Here is a 17,024-nt window from a genome sequence, read left to right on the forward strand (position 1 = left end):
GCAGCATCAATGGGCTCAAGTGTGGCATTGTTTCTTTCTGCTGTGCATAAGGTTGCTATGAGTCAGTACCAACTCAGTAGCTCCTAACAACAACAACAGGTGCAGAGTGTGTCTGTATCGGTCATATTCTAAACGAGCTAAGCAAGGGCTTTGTTATTCTTGGAGCTTCACCTCACAGTGTGCAATGAGATTCGCATGGGAGAGGGGGATGCTTTATGCTGACTATTGTTGTAGTTGTTAAGTGCCCTGGAGTGAGTTCTGACACATAGGGACCCTATGTAGGGTTTCCAAGGAGCTTAAACTGCTGACCTTTGAATTCAAATCAACCGTGCAATTCAGCACATTAACCCACAGCGCCATACCAGGACTCCTATAGTTGTTACATGCATGGTGTTGACTGGGTCATGATTCTTAATGATTGGACAATTATGTGATGATATAATTTGGCAGTTGTATAATGATGTTGTCATCCTCTGTTTTGTGATCTGATGTTGTCATCCTCCATTGTCATATGATGCTGATGTTCACATCTTCACAGCCTAACCACGTGGGTAAGTGAGGAGTAGGGATGTTGGAGTATCTAGAAATTGTCCTAAAAAACTAGTGTGTTGAAGGGTTTACAAGTATTCTCCCTGCAGTGTTTGCTCAAAATTTGGAGGTGAGTAGTAGACATGTGTGCCCTGAGCCTCACACTGGGAACAACCAGTGCATTGTTTCCTAGCACCAGAGCATGTTTGATCTTGTGAAAGATGCCATTGCACTGGATGGAACATAGAGGTGGCTGCAACCTGGTTGTCTTCTTGGATTATAATCTTGCTTTGGTTTTCGTTTGCTTTAGTTTCAGGGGCTTTTCTTTTATTCTTTTTTTTTTTTTCTTTGGAGGGTGGGGGTTGTTTTGGAGTTAAGGGAAGAATGGCCAAGCCAACACAGAGGGTTTTAATTGATTTCAAGTCGTATTTTTAGATAGGCTGAGACTGCTGAGAAATAGGTGTGGGTCTTTCTCCTTTAGATTCCAAGGATAACTGCAGTGCGTGTCACAGCCAGAACAGTAATTATGTCATCTGTCTTGTCATGGATGTGACCACAGTAATTGCAACATTTCCTCCCATCATTGAAGCCTGTAATTATAGTGCATCTAACAGGATGATGTGCAAACGGGTTGTTTGAATCACCTCCTTTACTCTGAAATGTCATGGTAAAATCCCACAGTTGTTCTCAGGCAGCTAATGCTTTCCAACATCTGTTATCTCAGTTCAGGACTGAGGAGGGGAGGCAGCAAAGCTCTGGGCTTCACAGAGAAAGCAGGCAGGGTAAGGGGGCTTCACATTTCCAACCGCAATAAAATCTTCTCTATATGAAAGCTAATTATATATTATGTTTCCAAGATGGCAGATGCTTTCTAGGATTTGGCCATGTCTGTGCACTATTTTATGTGCACTGAAGTAAACCTCCAACCATAAAAATCAATCTAGGGCTGATTAAGAAAACCCTCCTACTCCATTTACGGAATAGGTTGAGATTAAATCATGCATGGTATGCAGCCATGTGTCTGGCTATCACCTGTCATGTTAAGACTTATCAGATGCCCATGTGTTGTGTCCTGTGTTGTCAAGTCAGTTCTGTCCTAGGCTGTCATTTTGGCAGAAGCCGACTGCCAAATCTCTCTCTCCCAGATGCTCATTATATTTATTTATTTTCTTTTATTGGGGTGTGGGTAGGAGTAAGGAGTGAGGGTTAGGGTTAGGACTATGGCTAGGTCTAGGCTAGGCCTGTTTTCATTGTTGTTAAGTGCCATCAAGTTGGTTCTGACTCATAGCGATCCTGTACAGGGTTTGTATCACCGACTTTGTGGTTCAAACTGATGTTGAAGTCCAGTGCTTTATCCTATAGCACCACACCGAGACTAGGCCTAGGACTTCCTTTACTGCTACGGTTATAGTGAGGACTAGGGTTAGTGTTAAAGGTGAGGGTTGGGCCAAGGCTGGGTCTAGTTTGTAGGGTTACAATTAGGTTTATTTTTATTTATTAATGTTTTATAGAAATCTATTTATTACCTCTTTATTTGGAAGTGCTTAGTTGGTTATGTGCCGTGGAATTGGTTCTGACTCATAGCCACCCTGTACAGGGTTTCCGAGGCTGTAAAATCTTTACGGGAGCAGAAAGCCTCATCTTTCTCCTGTGGAACAGCTGGGAGTTTCGAACTGCTGACCTTAAGGTTCGCAGCCCGATTCGTAACCACTACACTACCAGCTACATTATTTCCTCTTTTTATTTTATAGTTGCTGTTTTGTTGTTGCATCTCTGGTTGTCTATTTTCTGACTTAAAGATCTGTTTTACTGTGCATACTTCTGTATCTGGGTTGAATCTAGATAATAGTGTAGATTGTTGTCTGATGTTTTTTGTTCTCTATCCAAAGAACTCCCGTTAGTATTTTTTGTAAGGTTGGCCTGGTTTTTACAAATTCTTGTAATTTCTGTTTGTGTGAAAATGACCTCATTTCACTGTCATATTTCATGGACAGTTTTGCTGGATATATGATTCTTCCTTGGCAATAGTTTTTTCTTTCAGGATTTTATATATGTCATTTCATTGTCTTCTTGCCAGCCTGATTTCTGTGTAGAAATCAGAGCTTCGTCTAATCAGTTCTCCTTTGTAGGTAACTTCATTTTTCCTGAACTGGTCTCAGGATTCTTTCCTTGTCTTTGGTTTTTAAAAGTTTGATTATAATATGTCTTGATGTTTTTCTTTAGGTGTCTATCCTGTTTGGAGTTCATTCAACTTCTTAAATGGCTATCTTCTCGTCTTTCGTGATGTTTGGAAAGTTTTCTTCCAACTACTCTTAAACAATATTCTCTGTGATTTTTTTTTTTTTTTTTTTGGTCTCTTCCTGTTCTGGAATTCATATAACACGTAAATTACTCCTCTTGATAGTGTCCCACATAAGTCTTAGGCTTTCTTCTGATTTTTCTGTTCTTTTTTCTGATTGTTCCTCTGACATGAATATTGAGAGATTTTTCTTCAAGCTCAGTAATTCAGCTTTCCATTGATTCAGTTCTATTTCTTTGTCTTTTCAGTGTATTATCTATTTCTGAAGTTTTAGTGTTAATCTTTGAATTCCTGGTGTGGTGCTGTAAGATCAGCACTGGGCTGCAAACCAAAAGGCAGTTCATATCCACTAGCTGCCCCTCAGAAACTCCTAAATGGTCCCTATGAGTCGAAACTGACTTGAAAACACTTAACAAAAGCAACAGTGTAAATCTTTTGGCTTTCTGATTGCTGTTATTGCATGATTCCCATTTTTCAATTACTTTGTCATTTTGTTTCCTGAATTTTCCCATAGTTTTGTCTGTGCTTTCTTTGATGTCATCTTTAGTTTTCTTGATCTTTCTCTCAATCTGGTGAAGTTGCCCAATTAGGTCTCTAAAATTTCTCATCAGGTAGTTCCGTTACCATATCTTTCTTTTTGGTGTTTTAATCTGTTCATTGAGGACTAAGGTGCACCTGATCCAAGCCATGGTATTTTCAATAACCTCATATGCATGCGAAAGCTGGACAGTGAATAAGGAAGACCATAGAAGAATTGATGCATTGAGTTAATAGTGTTGGAGGAGACTATTGAAAGTGCCATGGGCTGCCTAAAGAACCAATAGATTCATTTTGGAAGAAGTGCAGCCAGTGTGCTCCTTGGAGGTCAAGATGGCCAAACTTCGTCTCTCATACTTCGCACATATTGTCAGGAGGGACCAGTTGCTGGAAGGATATCATGTTTGGTGAGGTGGAGGGTCAGAGAAAAAGAAGATTCCCAATAAGATGGATTGGCCAAGTGGCAGCATCGATGGACTCAAGTGTGGCAGCAGTAATGAAGTTGGCCCAGGATCGGGCAGTGTTTCGTTCTATTGTTTATAGGATGGCACCTAACAACAACAACAACAAAAACTGTTTATTGTTAGTTGAGTAAAAGTTTACAGAAGAGATCATTAGTTTTACATTCAACAAATCATATATTTTGTTTCCTTATAATGATTGTGATCCCCTGTATGTACCATCAATTAACAGTATTTATTTCCTCTTGCTCTTGCACTGTAAACCTTTACAGGAGCAGAATGTCTCATCTTTCACCTGCAGAGTACCTGGCAGATTCGAACTACTGACCTTGTGGTTAGCAGCCCAGCTTGTAATCCATTACCTAACAGGGCTCCTTGGTTTTGTATTGTTGTTTGTTGTTAAGTGCTGTGGAGTTAGTTCTGACTCATACTTGGAAACACTTGTGGGGTTTCCAAGGAGTAGCTGGTAAGCTTGAACCTCCAACCTTGCAGTTTAAACTGACCTTGAAGTCCAGTGCATTTATCTGTAGCACCACACAAGGATTCCTTGGTTTTGTGTATATGTCCTTAATTATGCTGAAGAATTTCCCTTCTATTCTTATTTTGTTGAGTGTTTTTATCAAGAATGAGTGTTGAATTTTTTCAAATGTCTTTTTTGTATCAGATGATCATGCGATTTTTCCCTCAGTTTTATTTATGTGGTGAATTATGTTGATTGTTTTTCTGATATTGACCATCCCTGCATGCCTGGTATGAATTCCATTCAGTCATGATGGGTTTTTTGGGGGGGGTTTTATGGTTGGATTCTATTACCTAGGCTTTTGTTGAGAATTTTTGCATCTATGTTCATGAGAGATATTGGTCTATAAATTTATTTTTTAGTGATGTCTTTGCCTTGTTTTGGTGTCAGAGTTATGTTTGCTTCCTAAAATGAATTTGGGAGTTTCCCATCCTTCTCTATATTCTGGAATAGTATGAGTAGAATTATACTATTAGGGAAGACCCCTAACGAGATGGATTGGCCAGTTGGCATCATTGATGGACTCAAGTGTGGCAGCAGTAGTGAGGTTGGCCCAGGATTGGACATTGTTTCGTTCTGCTGTGCATGGGGTCGCTATGAGTCAGTTCTGACTCGATGGCATCTGACAACAACAACATGAGTAGAATTGGTGTACCTCTTCTCTGAATGTTTGGTAGAATTCACCAGCAAAGTCATATCTGCGCCTGTATTTTTTCTTTTTGTATTTTTTCTTAGTTAGGAGTTTTTAATGACTTATTCAATTTCTTCTCTTATTATAAGCCTGTTCAAGTTTTCTACTTCCTTCTATGTTAGTTTAGGTAGATTGTATGTTTTAGAAATTGTCCATTTCTTCAGGATTTTCAAATTTGTTGGAGTACACTTCTTCATAGTATTCTGTGATTGTCCTTTGTTTGTTGGTTCTGTCGTGACATCACCCATATCATTTATTATTTTTGTTATTTGTATCTCCTCCTTGTTTTGGTTAGATTTGCCAATGGTTTGTTGATTTTATTAATCCTTTCAAGTAACCAACTTCTTGTGTTGGTTCTTTTCTATTGTTTTTCTAGTTTTTATTTTATTTACTTCTGCTCTAACCCTTATATATTTTCTTCTGATAGCAGTAGGTTTACTTTGCTTTATTTTTTCTAATTGTTGGAGATACTAGGTTAAGATGTTGTATTTGGTTCTAACTTCTTTTTGGATGTGTGTGTTTATTGCTAAAATTGCCCTCTGAGCTCTGCTTTTGTGGTGTCCCAAAGATTTTGGTAAGTTGTGTTTTCTTTCATTCTCTTTTGATTCAAGGAATTTTTTTTTTCTTTTTCCATTTTTTTGCTTATCTATTTCCCAGTAGATTTTAAGCAGGATGTGGTTCAATTTCCATGTATTTTTTTCCTTGATTTTTTTTTCCCCTTAATCTTCCTATTGTTGATTTTTAAATTTTACAGCATTGTGATCTGAGATGCTTTGTAGTATTTTGATGTTTTAAAATTTATTGAGGTTTACTCTGTGACTTAACATATGGTTTATTCTGGAGAATATTCCATGTGCACTGGAAAAGAGTGTATATTTTGCTGTTGTTGGGTTGAGTGCTCTGTATATGTTTATGAGGTTAAGTTGATTGGTTATGTTGTTTAGTTCTTCTGTGTTTTTGTTGAGTTTCTTTCTAGTTCTGTCCTTTATCAAAAGTGGTATATTATAATATGCTACTATTATTGTGTTGTTGTTAAGTGCCTTTGATTTGGTTCTGACTAAAGGAACTCTGGTAGCGTAGTGATTACGAATCGGGCTGCGAACCTCAAGGTCACCAGTTCAAAACTACCAGCTGTTCCACGTGAGAAAGATGAGGCTTTCTGCTTCCGTAAAGATTTACAGCCTCGGAAACCCTGTACAGGGTCACTATGAGTTGGAACCGACTCCACAGCACATAACAGCAACAACAACATAGTGACCCTGGAGTCCAGGTGTAGCACTGTGGTTTAATGCTCCAGACTGCAAAGCCATTTGAACTACAAGGTAGGCGGTTCAAGCTCACCCGCTGCCCTGCCCCTCGGAAACCTATCCAGAGTCATTATGGGTTGTAATCAACTCAGTGGCACTTAACAACAATGACATAGCAATCTTGTATAGGGATTCTGAGGAGTGGCTGGTGGGTTTAAACCCCCGACCTTGTGGTTCAAACCAACTTGCAGTCCAGTGCTTATCCTACAACACCACACCAGGACTATTGTTATAGAGTTGTCTGTTTCTTTCTTCATTTCTGTTAGAGATCGATTTATGTATTTGGAGGCTCTTTCATTGGGAGCACAGATATTTCTTATGGTTCTATCCTCCTGTCAAATGAGATAATGTCCTTCTTTATCACTTAGGCTGGTTTTTGCCTTAATATCTGTTTTATCAGAGGTTAAAAATTCCACTCCTGCTCGTTTTTTGTTGTCATTAGTTTGAAATATTTCTTCCATCCTTTCATTTTTTAGTGTATTTCTGTCATGTGTTTAAGATGTATCTCTTATAGACAGCATATTGAAGCATCTTGTCTTCTTAATCATTCTATTGTCTGTCTCTTGATTGGTGTGTTTAATCCATTGACATTTCATGTAATTATCAATAGGATGAATTGATTGCTGTCATTTTGCTGTGTGTTTGTTGTTGGATTTTTTTGTGGTGCCGCTGGTATGTTTGTTCCACATAATTTTGTGCACTGAGTTCATTTTGCTTGTGGGTTTTCTTTTCATTTTTTTTTTTTTTTTCATTTCTGTCGTGTTAATAATTTTATTTTTATGTGAAGGTATATTCATTTTAATTGAGATTAACCTGTAATTTATTCTTATTTTTTTTATACATTTAAGACAGTCTATTTTGTCTTGAAAACTATTTGTCTTATATTCTATTTGGAAGTTCTTTATCTACACTATTCCCTCTTTTTGCTTTGTAGTTGCCTTCATTCTACATTAATATCTCTGGTTCCCTTCATTCAGTCTTGTAGGTTTGCTTTATTTTAAATACTTTTATATCTGGACTGAGTTCTGGGTAGTGATGTCACGAATGGTCATCTCAGGTTGTTGTGTGCTGCTGTTGATTCTCAGTCCAAAGAACACCTTTTAGTATGTTTTCTTAAGTTGGTCTGGTTATTACAAATTCCTTTACATTCTGCTTATCTGGAAATGTCCTAATTTTGCGGTTGTATTTGAAGGACAGCTTTGCAGGCTATAAGATTCTTGGTTGGTCATTTTTTTTTTTTTTCTTTCTTTTGGAGTTTTGTAAATGTCTTCCCATTGCCTTCTTGCCTGCATGGTTTCTACTGAGAAATCAGAGCTTGGTCTTATTCATCTTCCTTTGTAAGTTACTTTTCCTTTTTCCTAAGCTTCCCTCAGGATTCTTTCCTTATCCTTGCTTTTGAAGTTTGACTATGCTATGTCTTGGTGACTTCCTTTTTATAGCTATCCTGTTTGGTGTTTGTTCATCTTCTCATCTTCCATGTTGTTAGGGAGGTTTCTTCCAATAACACATTGACAATTCTCTCTGTGCATTTTATTGTCTCTATCTTTTCTAGAATTCCTGTCACCTGTAAGTTATTTCTCTTCATGGTGTCCCACTTAACTCTTAGGCTTTCTTTGGATTTCTTCATTCTTTTTTATGATTCCTCTAACTTACTAGTTTTGAGAGATATATCTTCAAGTTCACTAATTCAGGCTTCCAATGCTTCGTCTATACTCCTTTGCCCTTTCAGTGTATTGTCTGTCCATTTCTGAAATCTTACTATTAATCTTCTGGATTTCTAATTAAAGATTTTATATTGTTTCAAATTTGCATTTATTTTGTCTGTTTGTTCTTGTAGTATTTTCCTAAATTCTTCTAAAGTTTTTTTCTGTGCTCTCCATGCTTTCCTCAATCTTCCCATTAGTCCTTTGAAGATGCTTAAATATCATTTTTTAAAAATTCTTTTTCAGTTCATTCCATTGCCTTTTCTACCTCAGAAACATTTTCTGGCTCTGCATCTTGGCTATTTGTTTATACAGTTCTCTGTTGTTTCTTTATATGAGCTAAAATCATATGTTGTCTTGGGATGCTGTGGTGCTTTTGTATTTGCATTTAGTTGGTTATTGTATGTTGATGTGTTCTTAGGCTCTCACCAGTAGTCTCCTGGTAGAGAATGGAAGCATGTGCACCATTCTCCATTCGACGTTTGTGCCCCTCCATTTAGGGTGGGTTTGGCTGGTGTTTGCTGCTGTTTATCATTCATCAGGTGGTGTAAGACCTGGCATTGGCTCTTGCCTAGTGGGAGCTGCAGAGGGTACAGTTGACTGGATTGTATGGGCATAGTTTTTGACTCCTGTAGAGTGTGAAAGAGGAGAAATCACATACAAACACACACCAGGAAACAAAACAGAATAAACAAACAAGCAATCAATAATGAAAAGAGAAAATAATAATAAAGGAGGAAAAAGAAGACAGGCAGCAACCAAACTAAAAGATTATAATAACTAAAAAAGAAAAGAGGGACAGAAAAATTGAGCTATAGAACAGAAAATAAAACAAAGAAGTAAAAAGAACGTTTAGGAAGAACAGGGAGAGGGAAGCTGGAAAGAGAGTAGAGTTGTAAAGAAAGGTCAGAGGGGGAAAAATGAGAGGAAATGAGAAGCAGAAGGAAAAACAAAAGCAGAGATAGAAAGGGTAAAATTCAAGAGAGTGAAAAGTGAAAAGGAATAAAAAAGAATAAGCAAACAGTAACAATGAAATAACATAAGGATAAAGCCAAACCCCTAAACAGAAAATCCAGTGCACCTGTTGTACCTGACGATCAGAAAACTCTGGGGGCTCTTGAAAGCCAAGGGACTGGCTCATAAGGTGGGTGTGGGAGGGACGTGACAGGAGAGTCCTATCTGTGTTCAGGGCACTCAGTCTAGAAGTAGTTCATGGAGGCCCTTGATGGAGCTGGTTTCAGGATCACAGGGAAGCTTGGGCAGGATGACTGGTTCAATGCTGGTCTGGTGGCTCTGTGGGTTCTGTAGGTCTGAAGCCAACCCCACCTGAATCCAGCCACCAAATTAACACAGCTGGCCCCTCTCTCACACTGGTGTGGCTCCCAACCACAGACTCTGCTCTCCGAACTCCCAGAGAGTAGAGTCTGTGCTAGGGGTGGGTGAGGGTGGGAACTGGTCTTACCTCTGGTTACCAGGGGAGTATGATGGAAAAGAAGGAATTGCACCTTTCCTGTCACCTGTGTGAATCTGCTCTACCAGGCCATTTTCCGTTGCCAAAGCTACTCACAAAAGTTCAAGATGGTCCTGCCACATCTGACAGCGTTCAGCTGCCAGTCTCCCTCTGTCTCTGTCCCTGCTCAGTTTCTCCTCCCAGCAAGCACTCAGACCATTTCTCTAAGTCTTCCTTCTAAAGTTCTGGGTTCCAGGATTTTCATTTGTGTCTGTTTCGTTTGTTCTGTCGTATCTTTGGTGTAGTTCTGGTGTGGTGCTGTGGGCTAATGCGTCAGACTGCAAATTCATTTGAACTGCAAGGTCAGTGGTTCAAGCTCACCAGCTTCTCCTTGGAAACCCTATACAGGGTCGCTATGGTTCGGAATAGACTCGACAGCACTTAACAACAACAACAACATATTTGTTGTAGAGTCCATGCAGTGTACTGTCTAGTCTGCCATCTTGCCGTAAGTCCTAGTGTTGTTTCTGGTGTGATATTTTCTGATTCTCTATTTTGGTCACTTATTGAAACACACTCGTCTTATTTCTTTGTATAAGTTGAAATTGGTTTCTCCATGACATTGTGGTGTCATATTTATATTTAGTTGATGATTGATGCATGCTCAGGCACTCACTTCTGGTCTCCTGGTGGATATGGTCTATATATTTTTTATGATCACATGGCAACATTTTGTGTGTGGGTTTTCTTCCAGGGTTATCCACATACTTTAATAAGCACAGGACATTTCAGTGACCCTTAAGCACCGTGTGAAATGAGGGGGCTGATAGATAAAATGAGTGGGAAAATCTCTGATTACTTTGTCGTAAAATAGTTTACACTATTAAACTTTGCTCTAAGATAATTTACATTATCAGCTGCTCACAAGTAGCCTCACTATTTTTTCAGTGTGTCTCGGATTTACATTGCACAGTGTCCAACCAACCCAGTCCCATACATTTGGTCTTAACCTGAGCACGTGTTACTTGGCGCACTGATACTGAATTCATTCATTCCTGTTACACAGGTGCATGAACAGGACTCTGTAATCCACAGGGGTGTGGCTGTAACTAAGCAAACTCAACTGTGATCTTTAAAGTAAAGCAACAACAGCAAAAGGAAGCAATCTAAGAAAAACATGTTTTCCTAGAAAAATATGTGGCATTAAGTGCCGTATCACCTTCAGGAAGTGGTAAAAATATTTCTAAATTAGTCTCACTTAGAACTAGCAAGGGCAGGCATTAAAGGCATATTTGTTAGGGTGTTGCAGATGCTGGCTATCAAGATAGAAGATTCTCTCATGTATGAGATCACTCCTCAGAGCCCAGCCCAATATCTCTTCTACTAGACAGTCTCAGAGCCCCAACATGCATGGAGCTCCCCCACCTCTAATCCCTTGGCAGTAAGGCATTGGTTGACTGTACAGTGGCCCCAGTGATGTGCCCCCTTGTGGTTACCCTTAGAACCAAGCTAGTCAAATGCAACCATAATGGAGGTAGATGGGTAAGCTCACCAAGAAGAGCATTGTTGTTGTTAAGTGCCGTTGAGTTGGTACCGACCCATAGCGACCCTGCATAGGGTTTCGAAGGAGCATCTGATGAGTTTGAACCTCCAACCTTGTGGTTCTAACCAACTTTGCAGTCTAGTGCATTAACCTACAGCGCCACACCAGCACTCCAAGAAGAGCTTGGTAAGAGCTAATTTAGCAAGCCAATTGGCTTACATGCTGTTAGAGGCAGATGGTATAGGTAGAAAGAGACCGATCAGCCCTAGAGCCTAAAGGAAGAGAGCCGTGGAGACACAGGTGGGTCGTGTCCACCCAGCACTGCCTGAGGTACCAGGGAAAGGAACATGGCCCAGCTGAGGAGGCTGACCTATTAGGGTTTCCTTTATCAAATGAAAAGTGGCCTATGGAATGTTAGGTATGAGATTCTTATGTTCATTTGACTTCCAGCATGTCTACAAAGAGAGAGGGCACTGGCCATGTGGACAAGAATGTTCTGGATCACTAGACAGTTACAGTTTTCATTATTAACTAATAAAATGATTGCTGGGGCACAGTGGTTAAGAACATAACTTCTGTGGCCAGTCTACATGGTTCACATGTTGGCTTCATCTCTTACCAGATAAGTGGCCTTGGGCAAGTTCCTTAACCTTTTGCCTCTGTGCCTCACCTATAAAATGGCTTTAAGAGACAGTGTTTATCAAAAGAATTAACTGAGATAATACACATGGTATATTTAGCATAGTGCCTGGCACATAATAAGCATTTAGTAAATGTTAGCCTTTATTTTTATGATGGTATGATGGTGTGTCTTGAATGTGTTTAATGTGGGTCTTCCATAAGAGAAGATATATACTTAGTGTTTCAGAAAATCATATTTCTAGCCCATAGAGTGGTAGGTTTACCAAAGTAACCACCACCACATAGGACTGGGCTGGGTTTTAGATTCTCCTCACCGTGTCCCTGGGTAGTACAAATGCTAATCAAAAGCCGGGAGGTTTGAGTTTACCTAGATGTGCCTCCGGAGAAGGGCTTGGCAATTTCCTTTAAAAAGCTCAGTCACTATCACAACTGTAAAAGGAGACATTTTGTAACAAAAAGAGGGGAATAGTTAATCTGACAGTCCAGGAACAGAGGACCCTAGGACCATCAAAGGAGAAGAGCAAGAGCGGAATGTGGGACCCTATCCAGAGAAACAGCGACACTAGAGATGGAGGCAGAGATGAGGACATGGAGAGAGGGAGCAGTTGAGGACTCTAGACTCAGGGAAAGAGAAAGGCTTTGTGCTGGTGGTCAGGTGTTGGCGTTCGGAAGGCAGGTTTGCAGAATGTCCTTTGGTTTTTTAAATGATTATATATTCCTTAGTGTTTTTGTGTACACCCCCCCCAAAAATAAAAAATAAACAAAAATAAAAAACCCACAGAAGGAATAGAAGCCAATACTACTGAATGATGATGCACGGAGGAGAATGTCATCATTGCAATAAAACAATGGTGTAAAACTGATGTTCCCCCATGTAAACCATCACTTAATTCACAATAAAAAACTTAAAAAAACAAAAAGAAAGCTCAGTCACTGAAAACCCTATGGAGCACAGGTCTACTGACACACGGGGTCACCATGAATAGGGGTCCACTCCACAACAACCATTGTTGAATCACATTGTCTGTCTTCATGGGACGCAGCGGAATGCAACTATTTTTCTGTGCCATTTTAGCACATACTGACTATTATGTTAAGAAACCCTGGTGGTGCAGTGGTTAAGCGCTCGATTGCTAACTAAAAGGTGGGTGGTTTGAACACCAACTGCTCCCAGGGAGGAAGATGTGGCAATCTGCTTTAATCAATATTTTGGCCTTGGAAACCCTATAACACAGTTCTACTCTGACGTACGGGGTTCTTATGAGTCAGTATCAACTCAGCAGCAATGGATTGGGTTTTGATTATTAGGCTAACTTTGTGGTTTTTGAGTCTTAGATCTTCCAGAGGACAAAAAGCATGCCTAACTCTTGCCTTTTGTATCACCTCAATTAGCTAAAAGGTAGATATTTAGTAAATACTTCCAGAGTGAGATCATAAGTTTTATAGAGACTGTATAAATTGGAACATATCCAAAAAATACAATAGAATAGAAAATGGAAAGTAGAAAACTTGAAAGGTCTCATGGTCGGACAAGAACTTCAGAAATGAACCACCAAGAAGAGTTGAAATATGCCAAGTGCCAAGACTTAGAGCACTTCAAAGAAGTGGTTAGGTGGGTGTCCAGGGGCAGTGGTCAGTCCCGGCACCACAGATGTTATGTGTGGACTGGCCTGAGCAGAGGGATTTCCAGAGGAGCCACCGGATGGCTTCAGAGACGTGAGGTTACCCCAGCAGCAGCTGCGAGTGGATTGGGGAGAGCCCTTGTCTTCAGTTCAGAAGATGATGGTGATGATATTCATGTGGCATTCAGCCGGCCCTTGCCCCTGTCTGTGTCTGACACACACCCTGTGTGACTCCTGTCCTCCTGTGTGTCCATTCCAGTAGTGAGGGCTTCAGAGGTCAGCTTTCATGCCCCCATGACAGCTTCCTGGGTCCTCCCTGGGTCTATAAATGTGGTCTCTGCATCATCTGTTGTTGTTAAGTGCTGTCGAGTAGAATCAGACCCTATATAAGATTTCCGAGGAGTGGTTGCTGGGTTTATAGAACATTCCTATTTAGGGTGAAACACAACTGCACTCAACTGAACTTACAGTTCTTTAGGCTCTGAAATCCCGAACACAATGCTATTGGACTCCTAGACCACGAGAATAAAAGGGGCCTTAGAGAAACCTAACTCTCCTACGTTTCACAAAGAAGGAAATGGAAGTTTAATAAAGTTGGGTGGCTGGCCCAGGGTTGCACAATTAGCTCAGGGGCAGAAGTGGAACTGGAAGCCTCGTGCTCTTTGGAGCCCTTTTATTCCCTGCCACACCCCCAGCAAATGTCAACTTTGTCAGGCATTAGGTTGACTTAACCTGCTCAATTTCTACTTGGTTTGTGTGAGGGGAAAATTCACTGTATATCTCTACTGGAGCTGTTTGTAGGAGTCCAGCCCCTGCTAAAGTCTGGGCAGGAAATCAAAAGTAGAATTTTAAAAAAATTTGGAAGATGAGTCCATTTTAGAATTCTAGAAGGAGATATTGTATAGCTTGCATGCCCTGGAAGTTTTAAAACCCTTTTTTTGTTGTTTGTTTGTGGAATGCTTTTATTGTTCTGGGGAAGATTTAGACAGTGAGATGTACTGAAAAGGTTTCCATCTGACTGCTCTATACTTAGCCTGCCTGTAAGCCTCTAATAAGCATGTAGAGGCGGAACAAGCTAATTGGCAGGGTGAGTTAATGCATAGGCCATTCATTTGCCAAACACATGGCTCGGCACACAGTGAAATGAGCTGTAGTGCCGCTCATCCAAGCCCTGCCCTGGGTCAGCCAGCCTGTCTCCTGGAACTCCTGAGCTAGGGGCAACGTAACGCACAATTGCTCCAAATCAGCAGCCTTGAGACAGGCCTGAGATGAAAATGGATGTTCTAGGCTGGGTTCTCTCAAGAAGCAAAACTAGTGAAACTTACATGTAAAGGGAAGTTATGTCAAGAAAATGGCTCACACCATTGTAGAGGTGGGAGAGTCCCAAGTCCTGGTCAGATGAACCAAGATCAGCAGGCAGGCAGGCAGGTCCAGCAGGTAAGAAGTCAGGCTGCTGAGGGCTCCCAGGATTGGCCAACAATAGAGCAGGCTACTGGCTCAAGTCCAAAGAACCAGAGATCGGAGGACAAGCCAGATGCAATATCTAGACCCAGCAGAAAGCAAGCAAGCTTGGCCTGATTGTCTGATATATCAGAATCAGGCCACACCTCAGAAGAAACGTCCTTTCAGTTGATTGGGTACTCATCAGAGTTCATTACGTTGTATTAGATCTCATTATGGGAATAAATACATCACAATTGCCAACCACAGAATCCTGGCCCAATCAAATTGACACAAACCCTTAACTATCACAATGGAGAAAAAAGACTTCCCGCTCAGCTTTCCCCACAGGGGAATGACACTTCCAAGCCAACAGTTTTCATGCTTGTTGTTAAGTGCCGTCGAGTCGGTTCCGACCCATAGCGACCCTGTACAGGGTTTCCGAGGGTGTAAATCTTTACGGGAGTAGAAAGCCTCATCTTTCTCCCGCGGATCAGCTGATAGTTTCAAACTGCTGACCTTAAGGTTTGCAGTCCGATTCGTAACCACTACGCTACCAGAGCTCCATGCTTGTAATACCAGCTAAATGTGTGTTCTGTTGAGGAAGGCAAAATGTCTCTCTGTAGTAGTCATTAGGAGTCCCTGAGTGGCACAAATAGTTAATGAGCTTGGCTGCTGACCAAAAGATTGGAGGTTCGAATCCACCCAGAAACACCTCACAAGAAAAACCTGACAATCCGCTCCTGAAAATCAGTCATTGAAAACCCTTACACTGGAGATACACATGCAAGCTGAACCAGGTTTGGGAAGCAAATGGGTCCAAACGTACAGACATGATGGGACTTCAAAAAGTTCATGGAAAAATAGAATGAAAAGATCATGGAATTTTTCTACAAACTTTTTGAAGCTCCTTTGTATGTAGGTTTCACAGAGGCTATTTCTACATATGTACTTACATGTGTTGCAAATATATCTATGAATATAGTAGAATATACAAGGGGCGAAGTTATGAAAACTTCTTAGACATTACCAAACACCTTGAAAGAATGAGTCACTGGGACGGGGAGCTCAGAACCAAGTCTGAGTTCTGTATATGTATGTATCTCTCTCTCTCTTTCTTTCTCTCTCTCTCTCTATATGTGTGTGTGTAAAGTGTGGCATTGTAGGACAAGCACGGGACCGGAAGGGCAGTTTGAATCTCAAGGTTCAAACTCACCAGCTACTCCTTGGAAGCCCTATACAGGGTCACTATGAGTCAGAACCTACTCAACAGCACTTAATAACAACAACAGCATAACGTTTCTGAAGAGCACCTGGTGGGTTTGAACTGCAAACCTTGTGGTTCTCAGTCCAGTGCTTACCCTACTGCGCCACACCAAGAGTCCCTTTAAGCACAATTAAAATATTATTAAAGCAAAACAGAAAACAGTATGGAGCACAGATGTACTCTGATACACATGGGATGTCAGAATCGATGATGACTAGTTTTGTTTCGGGGTTTTTTATTTTTTTGATCAGTTGACAGTGAAGAATGGATTTCCACACATGCATAGATTGCAGAGTAACTGTGAGGCTGCTGGCCCCAGGATGTTTGGACCTGCCTGTGGGCTCCCTGTTGCCCTCTGCGTGCTGACCTGTGTCATTCTAAGGCAACTCTCCCAGGCTTCTCCAGTCTCCGCAGACCACCCTCACTGCCCCTGGGCTCTTTTGTCTCCGCAGGTCTCCCAGGCAGCAGCAGACTTGCTGGCATACTGTGAAGCCCACATGCGGGAAGACCCCCTTATCATCCCAGTGCCTGTGTCAGAAAACCCCTTCCGGGAGAAGAAGCTCTTCTGTACAGTCCTGTGACTCCGTGTGTGAGGAATGTCTGTGTGTCTGTCCGTGAATCCTCCTCCTAGAGACGGTGCATGCTCTGAGCCTTAGCGAGCCCTGCCCACGCCCACGCCCAGGACCATTCCAGTGTTGTTGTTGTTGTTTTTACCATCTTTTACATTACATTTGATTTCATCTTCATTGGTTTTCATTATTGGCAAAGGAAATAGACATTTTTATAGCCAAATAACAAATGTACTAAGTAAAAGGAAGTGTGGATTAGGGGTTTAAATTTCTTTACCATCAACTTCCAAATTCAAACACATCGAGTTATTACATTGTAGTGGATGATTTATTGGAAAGGAAACAGTGCCTAGCATTCCCCCACTCACAGTAATTTTCTATCAAGGTAGAGCCTCTTGAGTAACAGAAATAGAGGTAGAGGGGAACAGCTTACACCCCATCCCTG

General features: G+C 40.9%; 1 protein-coding gene across 1 annotated transcript in view; it reads left to right on the forward strand.

Annotated features, from left to right (window-relative positions):
• GNG4 (guanine nucleotide binding protein (G protein), gamma 4) overlaps positions 1-16,591 on the forward strand; it is a 53,433-nt gene extending 36,842 nt beyond the window's left edge. Inside the window, exon 2 of the mRNA XM_006868564.1 lies at positions 16,463-16,591. Coding sequence (XP_006868626.1) covers positions 16,463-16,591 — 129 coding nt within the window. The remainder of the gene's footprint in view (positions 1-16,462) is intronic.
• Positions 16,592-17,024: the final 433 nt, after the last annotated feature.

Source organism: Chrysochloris asiatica, unplaced genomic scaffold (assembly GCF_000296735.1).
Source record: "Chrysochloris asiatica unplaced genomic scaffold, ChrAsi1.0 scaffold00119, whole genome shotgun sequence".
Taxonomy (NCBI): domain Eukaryota; kingdom Metazoa; phylum Chordata; class Mammalia; order Afrosoricida; family Chrysochloridae; genus Chrysochloris; species Chrysochloris asiatica.